This window comes from Nesoenas mayeri, assembly GCF_963082525.1.
Source record: "Nesoenas mayeri genome assembly, chromosome: 2".
In the NCBI taxonomy this organism is placed as follows: Eukaryota; Metazoa; Chordata; class Aves; order Columbiformes; family Columbidae; genus Nesoenas; species Nesoenas mayeri.
Genome location: NC_137543.1, coordinates 104,279,051 through 104,294,117, shown reverse-complemented (window position 1 = coordinate 104,294,117; position 15,067 = coordinate 104,279,051). Strand labels below are relative to the sequence as shown.

At 37.2% G+C, this 15,067-nt stretch overlaps 1 protein-coding gene across 1 annotated transcript in view; it reads left to right on the top strand.

The window, feature by feature from the left end:
* Positions 1-15,067, top strand: part of ADCY1 (adenylate cyclase 1) — a gene marked incomplete at both ends in the record, with an annotated part of 140,283 nt that overhangs the window by 76,726 nt on the left and 48,490 nt on the right. Inside the window, one exon of the mRNA XM_080339294.1 lies at positions 6,732-6,859. Coding sequence (XP_080195420.1) covers positions 6,732-6,859 — 128 coding nt within the window. The remainder of the gene's footprint in view (positions 1-6,731; positions 6,860-15,067) is intronic.

Below are 15,067 nucleotides of genomic sequence, written 5' to 3'. Positions count from 1 at the left end.
AATTATTGTCTGTCATTAATGAAGGCTGCAGATGGTGTGGGTAAATTCTGCATCCACCTCTGGGAAACCCAACACAAGACAGCCATGGACCTGTTGGAGAGGGTCCAGAAGAGAGTAACAAAGAGAACACCTCCCTGATGAAGAAAGGCTGAGAGAACTGGGTTTGTTCAACTCGGAGAAGAGAAGGGTCCAGGGAGACGTTATTTAGGCCTTTATTTAGGGAGCTTCTAAGAAAGTTTGAGAGAGGTTTTTTCCAGAGTCTATATTGATAGGACAAGGCGAAAAGGTTTTAAACCGAAAGACAGTAGATTTAGAGGAGATATAAGGAATAAATAATTTATGATTAGGGTGATGAGACACTGGAACAGGTTTCTCAGGGATGATGTAGATACCTCATCCCTGGAAGTGTCAGGCTGGATTGAGCTTTGAGCAACCTGATCTAGTGGAAGATGTCACTACGTGTGACAGGGGAGTTTGAACTAGATGATCTTTCCAACCCAAACCATCCTGATTCTGTGATTTTTTGATTTTCACAAGTTTAACTGTGAGAATTTAGCTTAAGTAGGCTCACATTTTATCAGCACAGAAAGAGGGCCCTTTCAAAGGGGCTTCAAAGCAGGGTTCTAAGGAGTGTTTTTCATGGGAATCTAAACCCATTTTTTTCATCTTTTTCTGTATCTAGCTGCACTGTTGTAAATACTGCTGTAGTCTAAGAGATATAATACAGCTGAATGAAAAAAAAATAGCAAGATCTTTTATGTTTTATTATGTTCCCTAATTTTATAGGGAAATTAAGTATAGTAGGAAAGTACAAATATCAAAAATGCAAACTGATATCTCAGAAAGAATCTGTTCCTGTTCCTCCCACTGTGCACTGAACTTAAATAACTTAATATGGTATTGCTTAGTTGTACTGTACAGCTTTCCAACTAACTCCATCCAATTCAGTGCCTTTTCTTCTATGATCCTGAAGGAGAATGGCTTGTCCTTCACCATTTCCTTAACAGCAGAACACTGAATTATGCCCTTTCAAATGTACTTGGAACAGTAAGGCATTCGCTCTCTCTCTCTATAAAGGAAAGAGTGGATTAGTAATGTTGGGAACAGACATCAAAACCCAGGCATCTTCCGTGTTGAAATCTGTTGAAAGGGGGGCTCAAAACAGGTATCTGACCCATAACTGTCAGGCAGAATCAACTTGGTTAATATATCAATAGTGCAGAGGATGAATTATAAAAATTTGCATTTATCACATATGTCGTGTATATATGCAAGACAGTGTAGGTAAGTTTTCAGAACTGTGTGTTTGTACATCTTGTAAATGCACATATATATCTATGGGTTCATATATTTACACAGTATGATACCCAAAATATAGGTTTTTTTCCACTTCTGTTCCAGCCTAATGGATGAATTCAATGCAATCAAATAGAGACATCATTCCAGTTTTAGAGGATGCAGTAGAAAATGCTATTCTTTCTGCCAGTTTCTTTTGTGTCTTTGTACACATATATAGTATAGATAAATTTAGATTAATTTCTAGAGTGATTCAAAGCTTTCTATGCCGATTTTCTATTGAGATTGTTTGTATACTGAGCATAATGTTATATGGTATTGAATATCCCTTTGGCTAGTTTGGGTCAGCTGTCCTGGCTGTGTCCTGGCTCCCAGCTTGCTGTGAAAATTAACTCTATCACAGCCAAGCCCAGGACAATGTAGAATGAAGTTCTGGGTTTGTAAAGAGAGATAAATAAGGAGTGCATTTTATTGCTATCACATTTTTTCCCCAAATAGTCATTTTATACTGTAATAACTAAGAAAGGACTGTAACTGTCATGTTATTAACCTGGATTACTGAATCATGGCTTGGATCTCTGAGGATTAGAGGGACAGCTGGTATAAGTTAGTGTACTTCCTCTGAACTCATGATGCCATGCTGATTAATATAAACTGCCTGCCTGATGCAAACATTTCAGCTCTGAGCACACAGCAGGCTGCTCATAGGAAGCTGTTGGAATGGGGCTTTCCAAACCAAAATGACTGATAAACCAAGAAAGGAAAACAAGAAGAACAACATGAAAGTATTTCTGTGATGGGTCCTTTCCTCAGGGTCACTGTGATCTTCCTTTTGTCTCATTGAACTCCTGTAAAGGAGAGTGATGATGCCCCTCTGTGGCACTGCCTGGCTCCAGTGATGAGGATCTTGACAGCAGTGACAGGGCCAGGAGAGTGTTGTATATTCCTTCTTCAACCCTCATAGTTCACCACTGTCCCCCTAGAATTAAGTCTACTCTCAGTGAAAACTGAGCCATCAGAGATTTGCATTTGGATGGTTTCCCTTTACCCAACACTTCTCTTCAATGTGTGAAGAAAACATTGAGCTAACACATTTATTTTATTTTATTTTTTAGGGAGCCAGGTAATGTTTTTTACTCCACAGATTCAAACAGTTTCAGACAGTGAATGGATGAAGGGGGCATGAAGGGTTTTTGAGATCAAGAACTGTTCACTGTGCTGCCAGTGCACCTCCTGCCACTCCTCTGCTTCATGCAGTGCTAATTTGTACTAATTTGAAGCTGTGCAGGGGCAATATCCAGACATGTCACTAACGCTGAAGTCTGAGGTTTGGTGAGGATGCCAAAGCCTTCCCCTGACAAAGTAAAGCCTTCAGTGTAAGTCCAGGCCTAATAAATCTCCTCCCTTTTACCTCAACATATAAGCAGCTGAACCTGGACATGTCCAGGTTTTGGTTTTCTCTTTTTTGTCTTTTTTAAAATTTTTTTACAGTCTAACTTTGCAACCAGTAAGCATCATAGGTAGTGACCAAACTCCTGTTCACATTTTTCTAGCCTAAACAAAACTGAATGTTACTACTGCTCACATCCAAGAGCATTCTAGAAAAGTGTAAGACTGGTAGGGTTCGAGTTGCATCTTTTTGTAGTCCTTATTAATATTTTCTCTTACTCTGCACGTCATAACTAAATCCAAATTGTCTGAATATGGTAAAGAATCTTTATTATGTACCTTAGCTGATGCAGTTTTTATTAGTAGGAACAGTAAAAAAAGTGTCTTTCTAACTTATGGATAAATAAAATCCCTCCTACTCATAGACTGATTCTAGGAGGGCAGGATAGTAAAAGTCTGAAGAGAACACCTGCAAATCAGGTTGCTAGCAGGCTTGCAGAAAAATAAATAGATGTGTACAATAAACATAAAAGATACTGTAAATAAGTCAAACAGAGTCAGAATCATCCTTGGTGTAATTCCACTGCAGTTAGTGGACTTGTGAGAGAGAGAAGTTCAGTGTTTAGCTTTTAAAATTGTTTTACGGCTGACCTTCCTTTTTGGCTCACTTTCATAGGTACTCACATATCATGAAGACACATGAGTATGTAGAAATACATAGATTGTTTCAATGACAGAAGACAGAGCAGGGACTCTTTCCTGGATTAGCATCTGCCATCTCTAAAATAAATAAAAGCTTTAAAGAGGCTCTTCTCCTACCAGACAGTGTTACAAGAAACAAAAATAAGGTGCTGAGCATCCCTGACTTTGGATCTATTTGTGTAAAAAATACTTAACTTGGATAGTCTATTAAAAAAAAATCCAGCAGAAACAGTAAGAATTGTTGCAATCCGACATCTGAGGAAGATCTTCCTTTAAAAGACTTTACATTTATGCAGTACAGTCCCTCTGTTCAAGAGAACACCTAGCTGGGAGAGGTCTTCAAGCTCCTTACACTTTGTTATTTCTTTGAGACAACCTTTTTTGATAAAATTATTTTCACTTTATTTTTTATTAAAAAAAGAACCCTCATCGTGAGTTTACTAAACATTATTTGATTTGTATAGTACAATAATATGGCGATAATGGTCCAAATTTCCAGTTTTGCTGTCTAAGGTGGCAGACTTCACTCTATCTGCAGAATACATTTAAAAAACAAAACCAAAACAAAACAACAACAACAACAACAAAACAAAAACCAAAACCAAAAAACAAACCCTACAACAGCAAAAACCCAGATTTGTTTGAAACAGAAGGCCCTCCCCATTCTACCTAACACATAGGTAGAATCAATTTCTTTATAAAGTGCTTGTCTGAAAGTGTAAAGAAAGCGCTTAGCAACTTTGAAGTATTCTCTGCTTTCCCAGCTGGGTCTCCACTTCACACTGACAAGCCCTGTGACTGACAGTTGTGCCAGAGAGAATTCTGCAGATCCGCTTGGAATAATCTCAGTAAGGCACTGCAGGTGGGGAAGCTGCCTGGCTGACGCAGTGCTAGCAATCTCTGGTGCTTTTTATCATGTTCATAAAACCAAATAATCAGCTGTTACTAAACAGACATTGCTTGTATAAACTGTGACTGGAATTTGTAACTATCACACTTGAATTCATCACTGTCACAAATGTGAAAAATATTGCTGTGTCGAGGGCTTCTTTGGAAGTTGCTGAGGAAACAAAACAAAGAGAGGGAAAGGGTTTGTTTTGTTAATTTGCATATCAATCCTTAAAAAGATTGCTATTACAAAGCTGTGCTGACTCTCCTTCCTGGAAGTCTGCTTCACATGTCAAGAAAAAGAAAACAAACATTTTTTTCTAGATATTACTGTATATTAATTGATTGTTATAAATAAGGACAGTGAGGATACATCTGATAAGGAACGGAGTGGTGGTTTCAAAAACAGCAGATGATTTAGGCATATGTCCTCCATTTAAATTATCTCTCTCTAGAAGATGCTGTAGCCCTTATTTTCTTTTATTTTTCTCCTGCACAAGTAATAAACTGACTTGAAAAAGTGGTAATGGATCAAGCTTTTTTATGTTTTTGTTTGTTTGTTTTTCCTTTCTTAATCTATCTACCAGACTGCTAGTTTTTCTGTGCCAATCTGACAGTAATTTTGTGTATCCTGTTATAAAATGTGCAGCACTGCTTTATAGCACAGGAAGCTCTCTAAGAAAACTAAGTCATTAGAAATGAGCCATTTTGGAGGTAGACACTGAATAGGAACACTGATCAGTTGTATTGTCAAGCCCAGGTTACTGAAAAGGCTTTTCTGAATAACTTTTAACTGGGTCAAATAGCCATTGCCTGGCCATAGATCATGCACATGAAATTTGAAGATGAAAGGGGCTTTATAGAGGATTGTAAGGTGTGAATCAAAACTGGATTCATTTTGGAAAGTGAGTTCCAGCTTTAACTACTTAGTACCCTTTACTGCTTTAAGATTTGCTTTTTTTTTTTTTTTTAACGGCTTATTTTGGCAATATAATTTAGTGGCTTCTACTAAAAAATTTGGGGCTTTCTATTAAAAAAACTTAGTCATTTTTGTCCCAAAACCTTGATTTGGAAGGCGTGCTTTGTGTCAGGATAGATTTGGAGCTCTGCATATTATTTTGTGTACATCAATAATGATTTTATTAATATAATACCATTTAGCCAAGGATCTCAAAGCACACAATTAAAACTCTAAGCAAAATTGGTGAGGCATTTGTGACTGTAGGCTGTGGGAATATTTTAAGGCCCCAGTAATAATGCTTCTAGAATAATTATGCTTGATTAAAATATATCTTAGCAATGATAAATGGCAGTATATTTTAAATCCTGCTGTACTGCAGAAGATATATTCAGTAGTCACTCTTAGAAAAGTCTTTTCTACTACTTAAGCATAGCCAAAAGGATTGTTCCCTTCTTTGATTCAAGATCTGAATTTACTGCTTAATTTATAAAAACAAGTAGACAAATAGATAAACCCATTTTTCCAAACAGTGTTAGCATGCCTTCTTCCATGCCTGAATAGAGATAATTCTCATTTTATACTATTTGTTCAATACTCAGAAACAGTTCTAAAGACAACAGGTGTAGTAATGTCTACAGCTGAAAAAGAGTGTAAAAACCAGCCCCAAATGCTGGTGTCTGACATGTCAGAGAATGGGATTGCTGTAGATATAGCTGTCACTTCTGAGCTGGAATATGGTTAATAATGTGGAGAGTGTGGTCAGCTCTGGAAGGTTTTGATTCTTGTAGACAGGAGACAGGATGAGAATATGTGCCTGTATAAGACCAGTATGATTAGGTCATTTCTTTTGCAGAAATTTTAAATTTTCCCACCACAGCCCTCTCTCTTTTTTTATTTTTTTTTTTCCTTTCTTCCTTTCTGTGCCACTGAAGTCAAGTCTATATAGAACACTGCTGGGGAAGGAATCAGATTTTTGTTAATCCTGTCTCATTATATTCACAATGCTGATTTTGCATGGCTCTTATAAAGTTGGATTCATTAAATCAGGTTATTTACTTTTCTGTGCCATACTCTGGATGGGTACAAGTCCCCATAGTCTAGCTGCAAGGAATAGTATCATCTTGTCATGTTTCCTCGTAGTTTGTTAGTTAAAGTCACAGCTTTGTTAAAGGCCTTTTATTATGTGCTCTTTGTTTAGAAATGAACTTTCTGCTCAGATAGATGTAGCAATCATGACATGCCGTCATAGGTTTTTCAAAATAGGAGGGATTTATCCCGATGTCTTTGGCTGTAGAAATTAAACTGTATGCAAACAGGAGATAAATTCAATGGTAATGCAAACTGACTGCATCTTCTGATCTGCAAGTGCGATTACTTCATTTGACCACAAGAAGATTCCCTCAATGATTGCATAGTATTGGAGAAAAATTTATCTTCTAAATATTGGAATATTTATTTGAATTGTAAAACTTTTCCCATTCTGTTTTTATTAAAGGAAAACCACTGCAGAAGAATAAAAATCCTAGGAGACTGTTACTACTGTGTATCAGGATTGACCCAGCCCAAAACAGATCATGCCCACTGCTGTGTTGAAATGGGGCTAGATATGATTGACACCATCACGTAAGTACTGTGGACAGTGAACCCAAGACAGGAGCGCTACATCTTCTATGTGGCATTCAGGAAGTGTGTTCTCAGAAAAACACCAATGTCTGCTAGCACTGCCCACCTAGCAATTCACACTGCTACATTCAGGTCACAGGATACTGATTTTAGGAGGGGTCATTCTAGACATCAATTTTTCCACTCCATTTAATCACTGTGAGGAAAAAGTGCACAAATATGGGTATGCAGAGTCACATAAATGTACTTACTAGGGAACAGAAATCTACTGGGAAATAATGAAATATTCGTATTGCCATTTGCCACAAAGAAAGGAGTTCAATTTCTTGTTTTACAGCGATAAACACCACTTGTTTTGCACACCAGTATGTAAATTCAAAGCCAGTCCTGATGTATGCATTTTGTATATGTGTTTGTATTCTCAAAATGATAGCTTGTTGGTTGTTTTGGTGGTCATTTCTGTATGTCATGTTTAATCCTTGAATTTATTTTGCTTTTCAAAAACGTGAAATTCACTTTGCTGATCAAAATATTTTTTTTATGCTTGAGAGCTCTGCATTGATTATTATTTTCTCAAGGTGAAAAATGTGAATGTGAGAGAGTGAGCCAGTTATTCTTTCTCTCTCTTGTCAGCTGGACTGTTGGGAATATGGAGTTGACTCAAGGTTCTGCTTCCCCTCACCTAATTGCTAAATTTTGCATTGTATACAATGCAAAATTGCATTGTATGCCTTCTCTGTGAAGGTGAATCGACCACAGTGTAATCTAAATTTAAAAATTAATAGTAAACAGTTAAATAAAGAAAAATATATCAAATAAGCAAACATAAGATTTACCAGTTCAAATTATGCATTTTTTGTTTGGAACATTTCACCTTCTTTCTTGTTCCTAATAAAGTTTTTACCACATCTTATATTTTATGTCTTCCATTTGCATGTGAGGGTATTTATGCACAAATATACAAAAAAGAAGTTGTTTTTCCAAATCAAATTTATGCTTTTTTTCTGGAAAGTCTTGTTTTTGTAGAAGAGTGTATTTTGATCCTCTCACAGAGTTCACTGTAAGTTTTACTCAAGAAAGTTAGGTTTATCTCTCTGGAGGTAATGACTAGTGGTTCAAACCCTGCTAATGCCTTAGGGGAACGTGGACATGACCACACATTTTTGTTGTTTGATATCAACCTTAAACTTTTCTTTGACCCTGGATTCACTGAGCTTTCTTTACAGAGGACTTGAAAGCATAGAAAAAAAATGAGAGTACTTAAAGCAATTGAAGACTGCTTGTCATTTCTATCTCAATCCATGTGTTTTTATTTATAAGTTCATTTATAAAATATCTCAAAGTATAAAGAGATGGGCAAATGAATACATACTCTCCCTGTCATTCAATGCAAGTTCATCATTATTGTAAACTTTGTAAAATTGATAGATAGACTTTGTAATCTATTATAATAAATGATACTATAAAATCCTGACAGAATATCCTAAATCTGCAGACTATACATATGTGCATTCTTCCAGCAGTATATGGATACTCCATTGATTAGGAAGCCTTGGCCTTTGGAAGCATAGTTACATATACAGGCCTTGTACACATTTTCCTAAGTCTTTTGGTTTTACTAATTCCCTGGAAAACTCTCATTCTCTTCTAAATCTAGCGTTAATCTTTAAATGTTGTGCTGTGTTTCAAGTACACAAATAAGGTAGTGATATAACTGTCTGAATTTTCCTTTTTTGAATGTTTCAATTTTTTTAATACTAGAAATTAAACATGTTCCCTTTTTATGTTATAATTTTTTGGCTGCTGTCATGATAATGTAAACTTAAAAAAGGAGTTGAATTAAAAAGGAAGGAATGAACTGGGACTGTTCAGCCTTGAGAAGAGAAAGCTCAGGGAGAATTTTATGAATGCAAACAAATATCTGATGAGAGGGTGTAAAAAAGACAAAGCTAAACTTTTGTCAGTTGTTTCCAGTGTCAGGACAAGAGGAAACGGGTACAAACTGAAATACAAGAAATTCAATTTAAATATAAATTGTTGTTGTTGTTGTTGTTGTTGTTATTTTATGCGGAGTGGTCCCATACTGGCGAGGTTGCAATGAAAAGTTGTGCAGTTTGCATCTTTGGAAAGATTTAAAACTCAGCTGGATGTAGTCCTGGGCAACATTCTCCTCTAACCAGACAAGTCTCCTCTGACCCAGAGGCCCCTTTCAATGCCAGCAACTCTGATTCCAAGTGGATGGACTATAGTCTGTTATCTAGGCATGTTTAGTCAGATGTTGTAGTAGAAGATAACTAACTGACAATTTCAGCATTTTGGTTTTTGAAGCATTCATAAATTGTAAGTCTTTAGTATAGTCAGTGGCTAGAGCATGGTGAGAGGGCAAGATGGGGAAGACGCAAGGTTGTAGGAGAGTGCCAGATTTATTTAGGGTTGTTGAATGGCTAGAGACTGATTTTGCATCCTTTGTACATATGCAGAATTAATTAATTCCATTTTTTTTTTTCCATGAGGAATTAATAGAGCGAGTAAGGACTGTAAGATCCATGTTCAATGCATATTGTTTATTTTAGTGAAATGAATGCACCTGTTCTTCTTACATTAGGAAACAGGAAGATGGTGCATGACAAGTACCCTAGCCGTGGATGGCAGTACTATTTTTTCTTTTACTGCAAGTGGAGCATCGCCTGTTCAGCTATTGGTGGATTCTGAGTGAGGTTCTTTTGTTGACAGAAGCATGTGCCAACTGCACAAAAATGTCCAAATCAGGAAATAGATTCTGCTGAATATTAGGAAAAAAGCTGTTCATTCCTTCACAGAAACCAAAGTTAGTAGGTGGATTCCTCAAATTAATTTGTTTGAAAATATATTGAGCAAATGAAAGGAAGAAGTGAAGAGCCTATGTCGGTGAAGTTGGAATGCAATATTTTATCTTCTATTTGTATGATTATGCATAGAATTATAGAATCATATGTGATTATTGAATCCCCATGGATGGGACATCTACCACATCTCTGGGCAACCTGTTCCAGTGTCCCCACCCTCACTGTAAAAAACATTCTTGTTCATGTCTAGCCTGAATCTCCCCTCTTTTAGTTTAGTCCTTTAGTCCTTTGTCTTATTGCAACAAGCCCTGCTAAAAAGTCTGTCCCCATCTTTCTTATGGCTCCTTGGAAGTACTGAAAAGATGCAATAAGGTCTCCCCAGAACCTTCTCTTCTGCTGGCTGAACAATTCCAGTTCTCTCAGCCAGTCCTCATAGGAGAGGTGTTCCATCCCTCTGATAATTTTTGTGGCCCTGAACTCAGATATATAAACTCATTATAACATTAGAATCAGTGAAATCACAGATCCAGCAATCAGCCACTAGAAGTTTGTATTTCTTCATTTCCTGGAAAAAGCACATCTTTGTGCATACTTTTGACATCCATCAGCTGAATCACAGTTCATGTTGAGGTTGGACTAGATGACCTTTGAAGGTCCCTTCCAACCTAAACTATTCTGTGATGCTATGATCCTATATAAATGGATGCTTTCTATGCTCTTCATATTCCATATAACCGTTACTTAACTATCCTAGAGTATGGTGCTGCATATAAGTATCATCTGAGAATGTTGTCTCATTACTTTTTGATTGAGATCTTCAAGGTAATTTTCAAATAACATTATAAAATACTTAAAATCTTCAGAGTTTCATCTGCCTTCTACAAAGTATTTTTTTTCAAGGACACAGTTAAAGTCAGACCAGAACCATTATGGGAGGATATTTTTCTAAAAAACACCCCAACAAAACAGATAGTGTTATATTCTTTTCCTATGCAAAAAAAATTCTGCTGCCAATGAGTTTTTTGTCAATGTGTCAGTACAGGTCAGGTTTTTGTTCTGCTTCAGAGTCACTTAAGCCATCATGGCAATATTTAAGTGGAAGTAAAGTATTGGATACCACCGATGTTGCTTTCATCAGGTGAGTTTTAAGTGTCATATTTTTGTTAGTAATATAATAAAAATGGTCATGTTCATTAATGTCTCTAATGGGCCAGATGTTACTCTAATGTGGCAGATGTTGTCCTCACCTTGATTTTGAACAATGTGTTAGGCCAAGCAGGGTCTTCATCTTACTTAAGTTGCTTGCCACACTTGAAGGTTCCACTCTATTTACTACAGTATTTTGCCTTCTAAATAGATATATTTGTTACCTAATTGCCATGTAGAAAAGTTTTACCCAGCTGCCCAATCTCTTCCCTCTCTCTCTCCCATAAATTGGGTAGAGTTCAGGTTTAAGCTAGTGTTACAGGGGCAATTTTACACATTCTTAGCCATAGTTTGTCTTTCTTTACAGAGCACTTCATCAACTGACATAAATTATATTAAACAGTTCTTTGGCTTAGTCCAGAAATGTAACCTCGTAGGAGATTAAATGGGATGAAACGAGGGAGTTATTTAAATGCATTCAATAATGCCATAGGGCAAGAAGCAAACTGTAATGTTTCCAATTGGAAATGAGGAGGGAATCTGGGTGAACAGGATATAAATACTAGATTTGGGACTGGACCAAAATATTTGGGTTAACATTCACAAACTTATCAAAAGTGTAATAGGATCCTGTAGTCATTCATGTTGTCACATAAATGGTACATTTTCATTATATTCCTTACTACATCTTACTAGGATGCCATTTTAGTAGTGACTCAGAGGGAATTGCACCAACAGCCGCATCATTAGTGATGTCTACGTTAGCAGATAACATGGCACAGTAGGAGCACATTTGTAGATCACAGGAGCTGACTACTTCAGTTTAACCTATACATATAACAGGGCGGAGAAGGGAGAGGATTACTTTAGAAAAGGTCTTGTCTGGACCCCTGGATTGAATGTTCCTATTCCCTGGGGGATTTGAAGAGGTCTGAAGAAAAGTGTCTGTGAACCTGTGCTTCTTGAAATCTAGGCACCACAATGGGGTCTATAAGCTTTTCTTTGTGTCACATAGGTGAGTTTATCTCATATGGATGACTCCATCTAATATGAATTACTCCTCCAGTAACAGATGGAAGTTTGGCTTACTTTGCATCTGCACATTGTGTTGCTGGTTGGTTCCATGGGGCATTGTGGAGGTTGATGCTTGAATTGTCTCCTTCCTATGGGTTTGGTCATTGGCTCACCAAAGGCACTAAAGAAAGGAGAGAAACTACAGTAGCCAGTTTGAGGAAGCCCACCTGAAATCTCAAATATGATCTTTTGTCTGAGGAAGAAGACAGAAGCACTAACTTTCCAGATGTCAACACTGTTGCTTTTGCTCTGTTCCTCTGGAGGTCTGGGGCCTGAGAAAGTTTGGACTGGCAGGAGTGAGTTGACCTTGAATTCTGGGAGAACCAGCAACTGCATTTTTCAGAAATGGAGAAATCTGTCTACCATTCATGGAAGCTTAGTCAGCTTGCACCTCTGTTAAAGTGAGTCTCTTGACCACTGAAGCCATCAGACTGCCACAGCTCAGGGTCTCTGCCCTAGCTCTCTGCTGCAATGCTCTGGATGAGCAATGTACTGTGAAAGCATGCAGAAAAGGTTTTCAAACAACAAAACTTAATTGCCTTTGTTCTTTATCTGTTACTTAACATTCCTCATTTTTGATAGTTTAGTAGGGTATATTTATGGAAATTAACTGCATAAAGGGCACACAGATCTTAAAGGTAAATTCAAAAAGTTTAGTGAACTGCTCATGAGCTTTTTTTTCCTACTCAAATTTAATAGTGGTGAAAGCACCCCTGGAAAACACTGTAGTTTCTGGGGGAAATGTAGAAATGCTTTCTCATTTGGATTTTTTACTAAGCGACTACTTCTGGAAAACTTTCGTTCAAAACATGAAGTGTTTTCAGATTCTGCTTTATGTTTTGTTGGTACATTATACAGTCCAGCCTGTTTAACAAGGAGTTTGATCAGCCATGTTGTATTTCTCTGCTCACTTCTCATTTTGCTATTCAGATTTCTAAAAGCAGATGAAATTTCCCCCTCAAGCAGGTTGGGAAAAGGCAAAGTCAAAGGTCTACAGTGGTCTTTATCAATGTTTGAATTCCACTGCCTTTCCGCTTAGATTTAGCCAGAGGTTTTATGTACTGTTTTAAATCTGAAATATATGACATTAATTTGTGAACAGAGAAACTCATGCACTTGCATGTTCTCCAAAGAAGATAATTCACTACTAGGTTTGTGCAAAAGTAATTGTGGTTTTTACATAGTTGAAATTTGCCATTTGATATTGGAATACATTCTTAAACAAATATGGTTATTCTATACATAATTTGAATGCACTTTTCTCACCTTTTTTTTTTTATGCTGACTTCTTACTTGCTGTTTATTTGAAATTTACTTTAGACTATGGAAATTATATTAGACAAAAAGCAAATTTGAGAAATTCTCTTATTTGAGTTCAAAATGGGTCATAAAGCAGTGAAGACAACTTGCAATGTCAACAATGCAGTTGGCCCAGGAACTGCTAACAAACATGCAGTGCAGTGATGGTTCACAACGGAGACAAAAGCCTTGAAGAAGAGTAGTGTAGTGGCCAACCATCGGAAGTTGACAACCAATTGAGAGTAATCATCGAAGCTGATCCTCTTACAACTGCATGAGAAGCTCCTGAAGAACTCAACATTAACCATTCTGCAGTCATTCAGTATTTGAAGCAAATTGGAAAGGTGAAAAAGCTTGATAAGTGGATGACTCATGAGCTGACCAAAAATCCAAAGCATTGTCATTTTGAAGCGTCATCTTCTCTTATTCTATGCAACAACAATGAACCATTTCTCAATTGGATTGTGATATGCAATGAAAAGTGGATTTTATATGACAACTGGTGACCACGAGCTCAGTGGTTGGACTGAGAAGAACCTCCAAAGCACTTCCCAAAGCCAGACTTGCACCAAAGAAAGGTCATGGTCACTGGTGGTCTGCTGCCAGTCTTATCCGCTACAGCTTTCTCGATCCTGGTGGAATCATTACATCCGAGAAGTCTGCTCAGCAAATCAATAAGATGCACTGAGAATTGCAACACCTGCAGCTAGCGTTGGTCAACAGAAAGGGCTCGATTCTTCTCCATGACAACACCCGACCACACATTGCACAACCAATGTTTAAAAAGTTGAACAAATTGGGCTATGAAGTTTTTTTTTATCCACCACAGTCGCCTGACCTCTTGCCAACCCACTACCACTTATTCAAGCATCTCGACAACTTGTTGCATGGAAAAGGCTTCCACAAACCACAGGATGGAGAAAATGCTTTCCAAGAGTTCGTCGAATCCCGAAGCACAGATTTTTACTCTACAGGAATAAACAAACTTATTTCTCATTGTCAAAAATGTCTTGATTCTAATGGTTCCTATTTTGATTTATGAAGATGTATTTGAAACTAGATATAATGATTTAAAATTGACAATCCAAAACTGCAATTACTTTTGCACCAACCTAATATTACTTAGTTTTGCAGGAGAATATAGACAGGCAAGCAAGATGTAATCCTGAAGGGCTTTGGCCTGCAGGGCATGATCTTGGTGTAAGATCAGTCTGTTAATGGCACAATACACATGCACAGGTGAAGATACAAAGGTTAAGTTATCATTAGGTGACTTATATTATTAGTTCCTTTCATTTCCTGAAGGCTTTGTCAAGCAGACAGTGTACACAATAAGTCCTGTAACATTTGAGTCCTTTTATGACTTCTTGAAGTCTTTTTTGCGGCTTTAATGAGAACAGATACTGAATAAAGGAAAGCTGACTTGCAGTGAGCAGAAATAGGACAAGGAAATAATTAATCTTTCAGAAAGCTGTGCATAAGCCTTTATATGCTGTTGCATAAAATACAACTGAAAAATGTGGTATGCCTACATCTATGGGGAGAAAAGAGATCTCCATGTTACTCACATTAGTGATGGCTGACATGGTTTATACTTCAGCATTTCATGGCTGCAGAGTTCCTTACTTACATTGAGGCTTGTGCTGCTTACTCCCCATCCTGACCTGTGATGCCCTTTCCATTAACTGTATTTAAACAAGTACAATGATACAAGAGACACAGTGACTGCTCCTGAAATAGTTGAAAAGTCTTCCTAAAGATGTTTCTGCCAAATCCAGTGTAGCTGGATGAAACTCTAAAAAATATATTTGTCAAATGTGATCAAGTGAAAATTACAGCCAGAGCCTCAGTTTAAGGTCTTCTT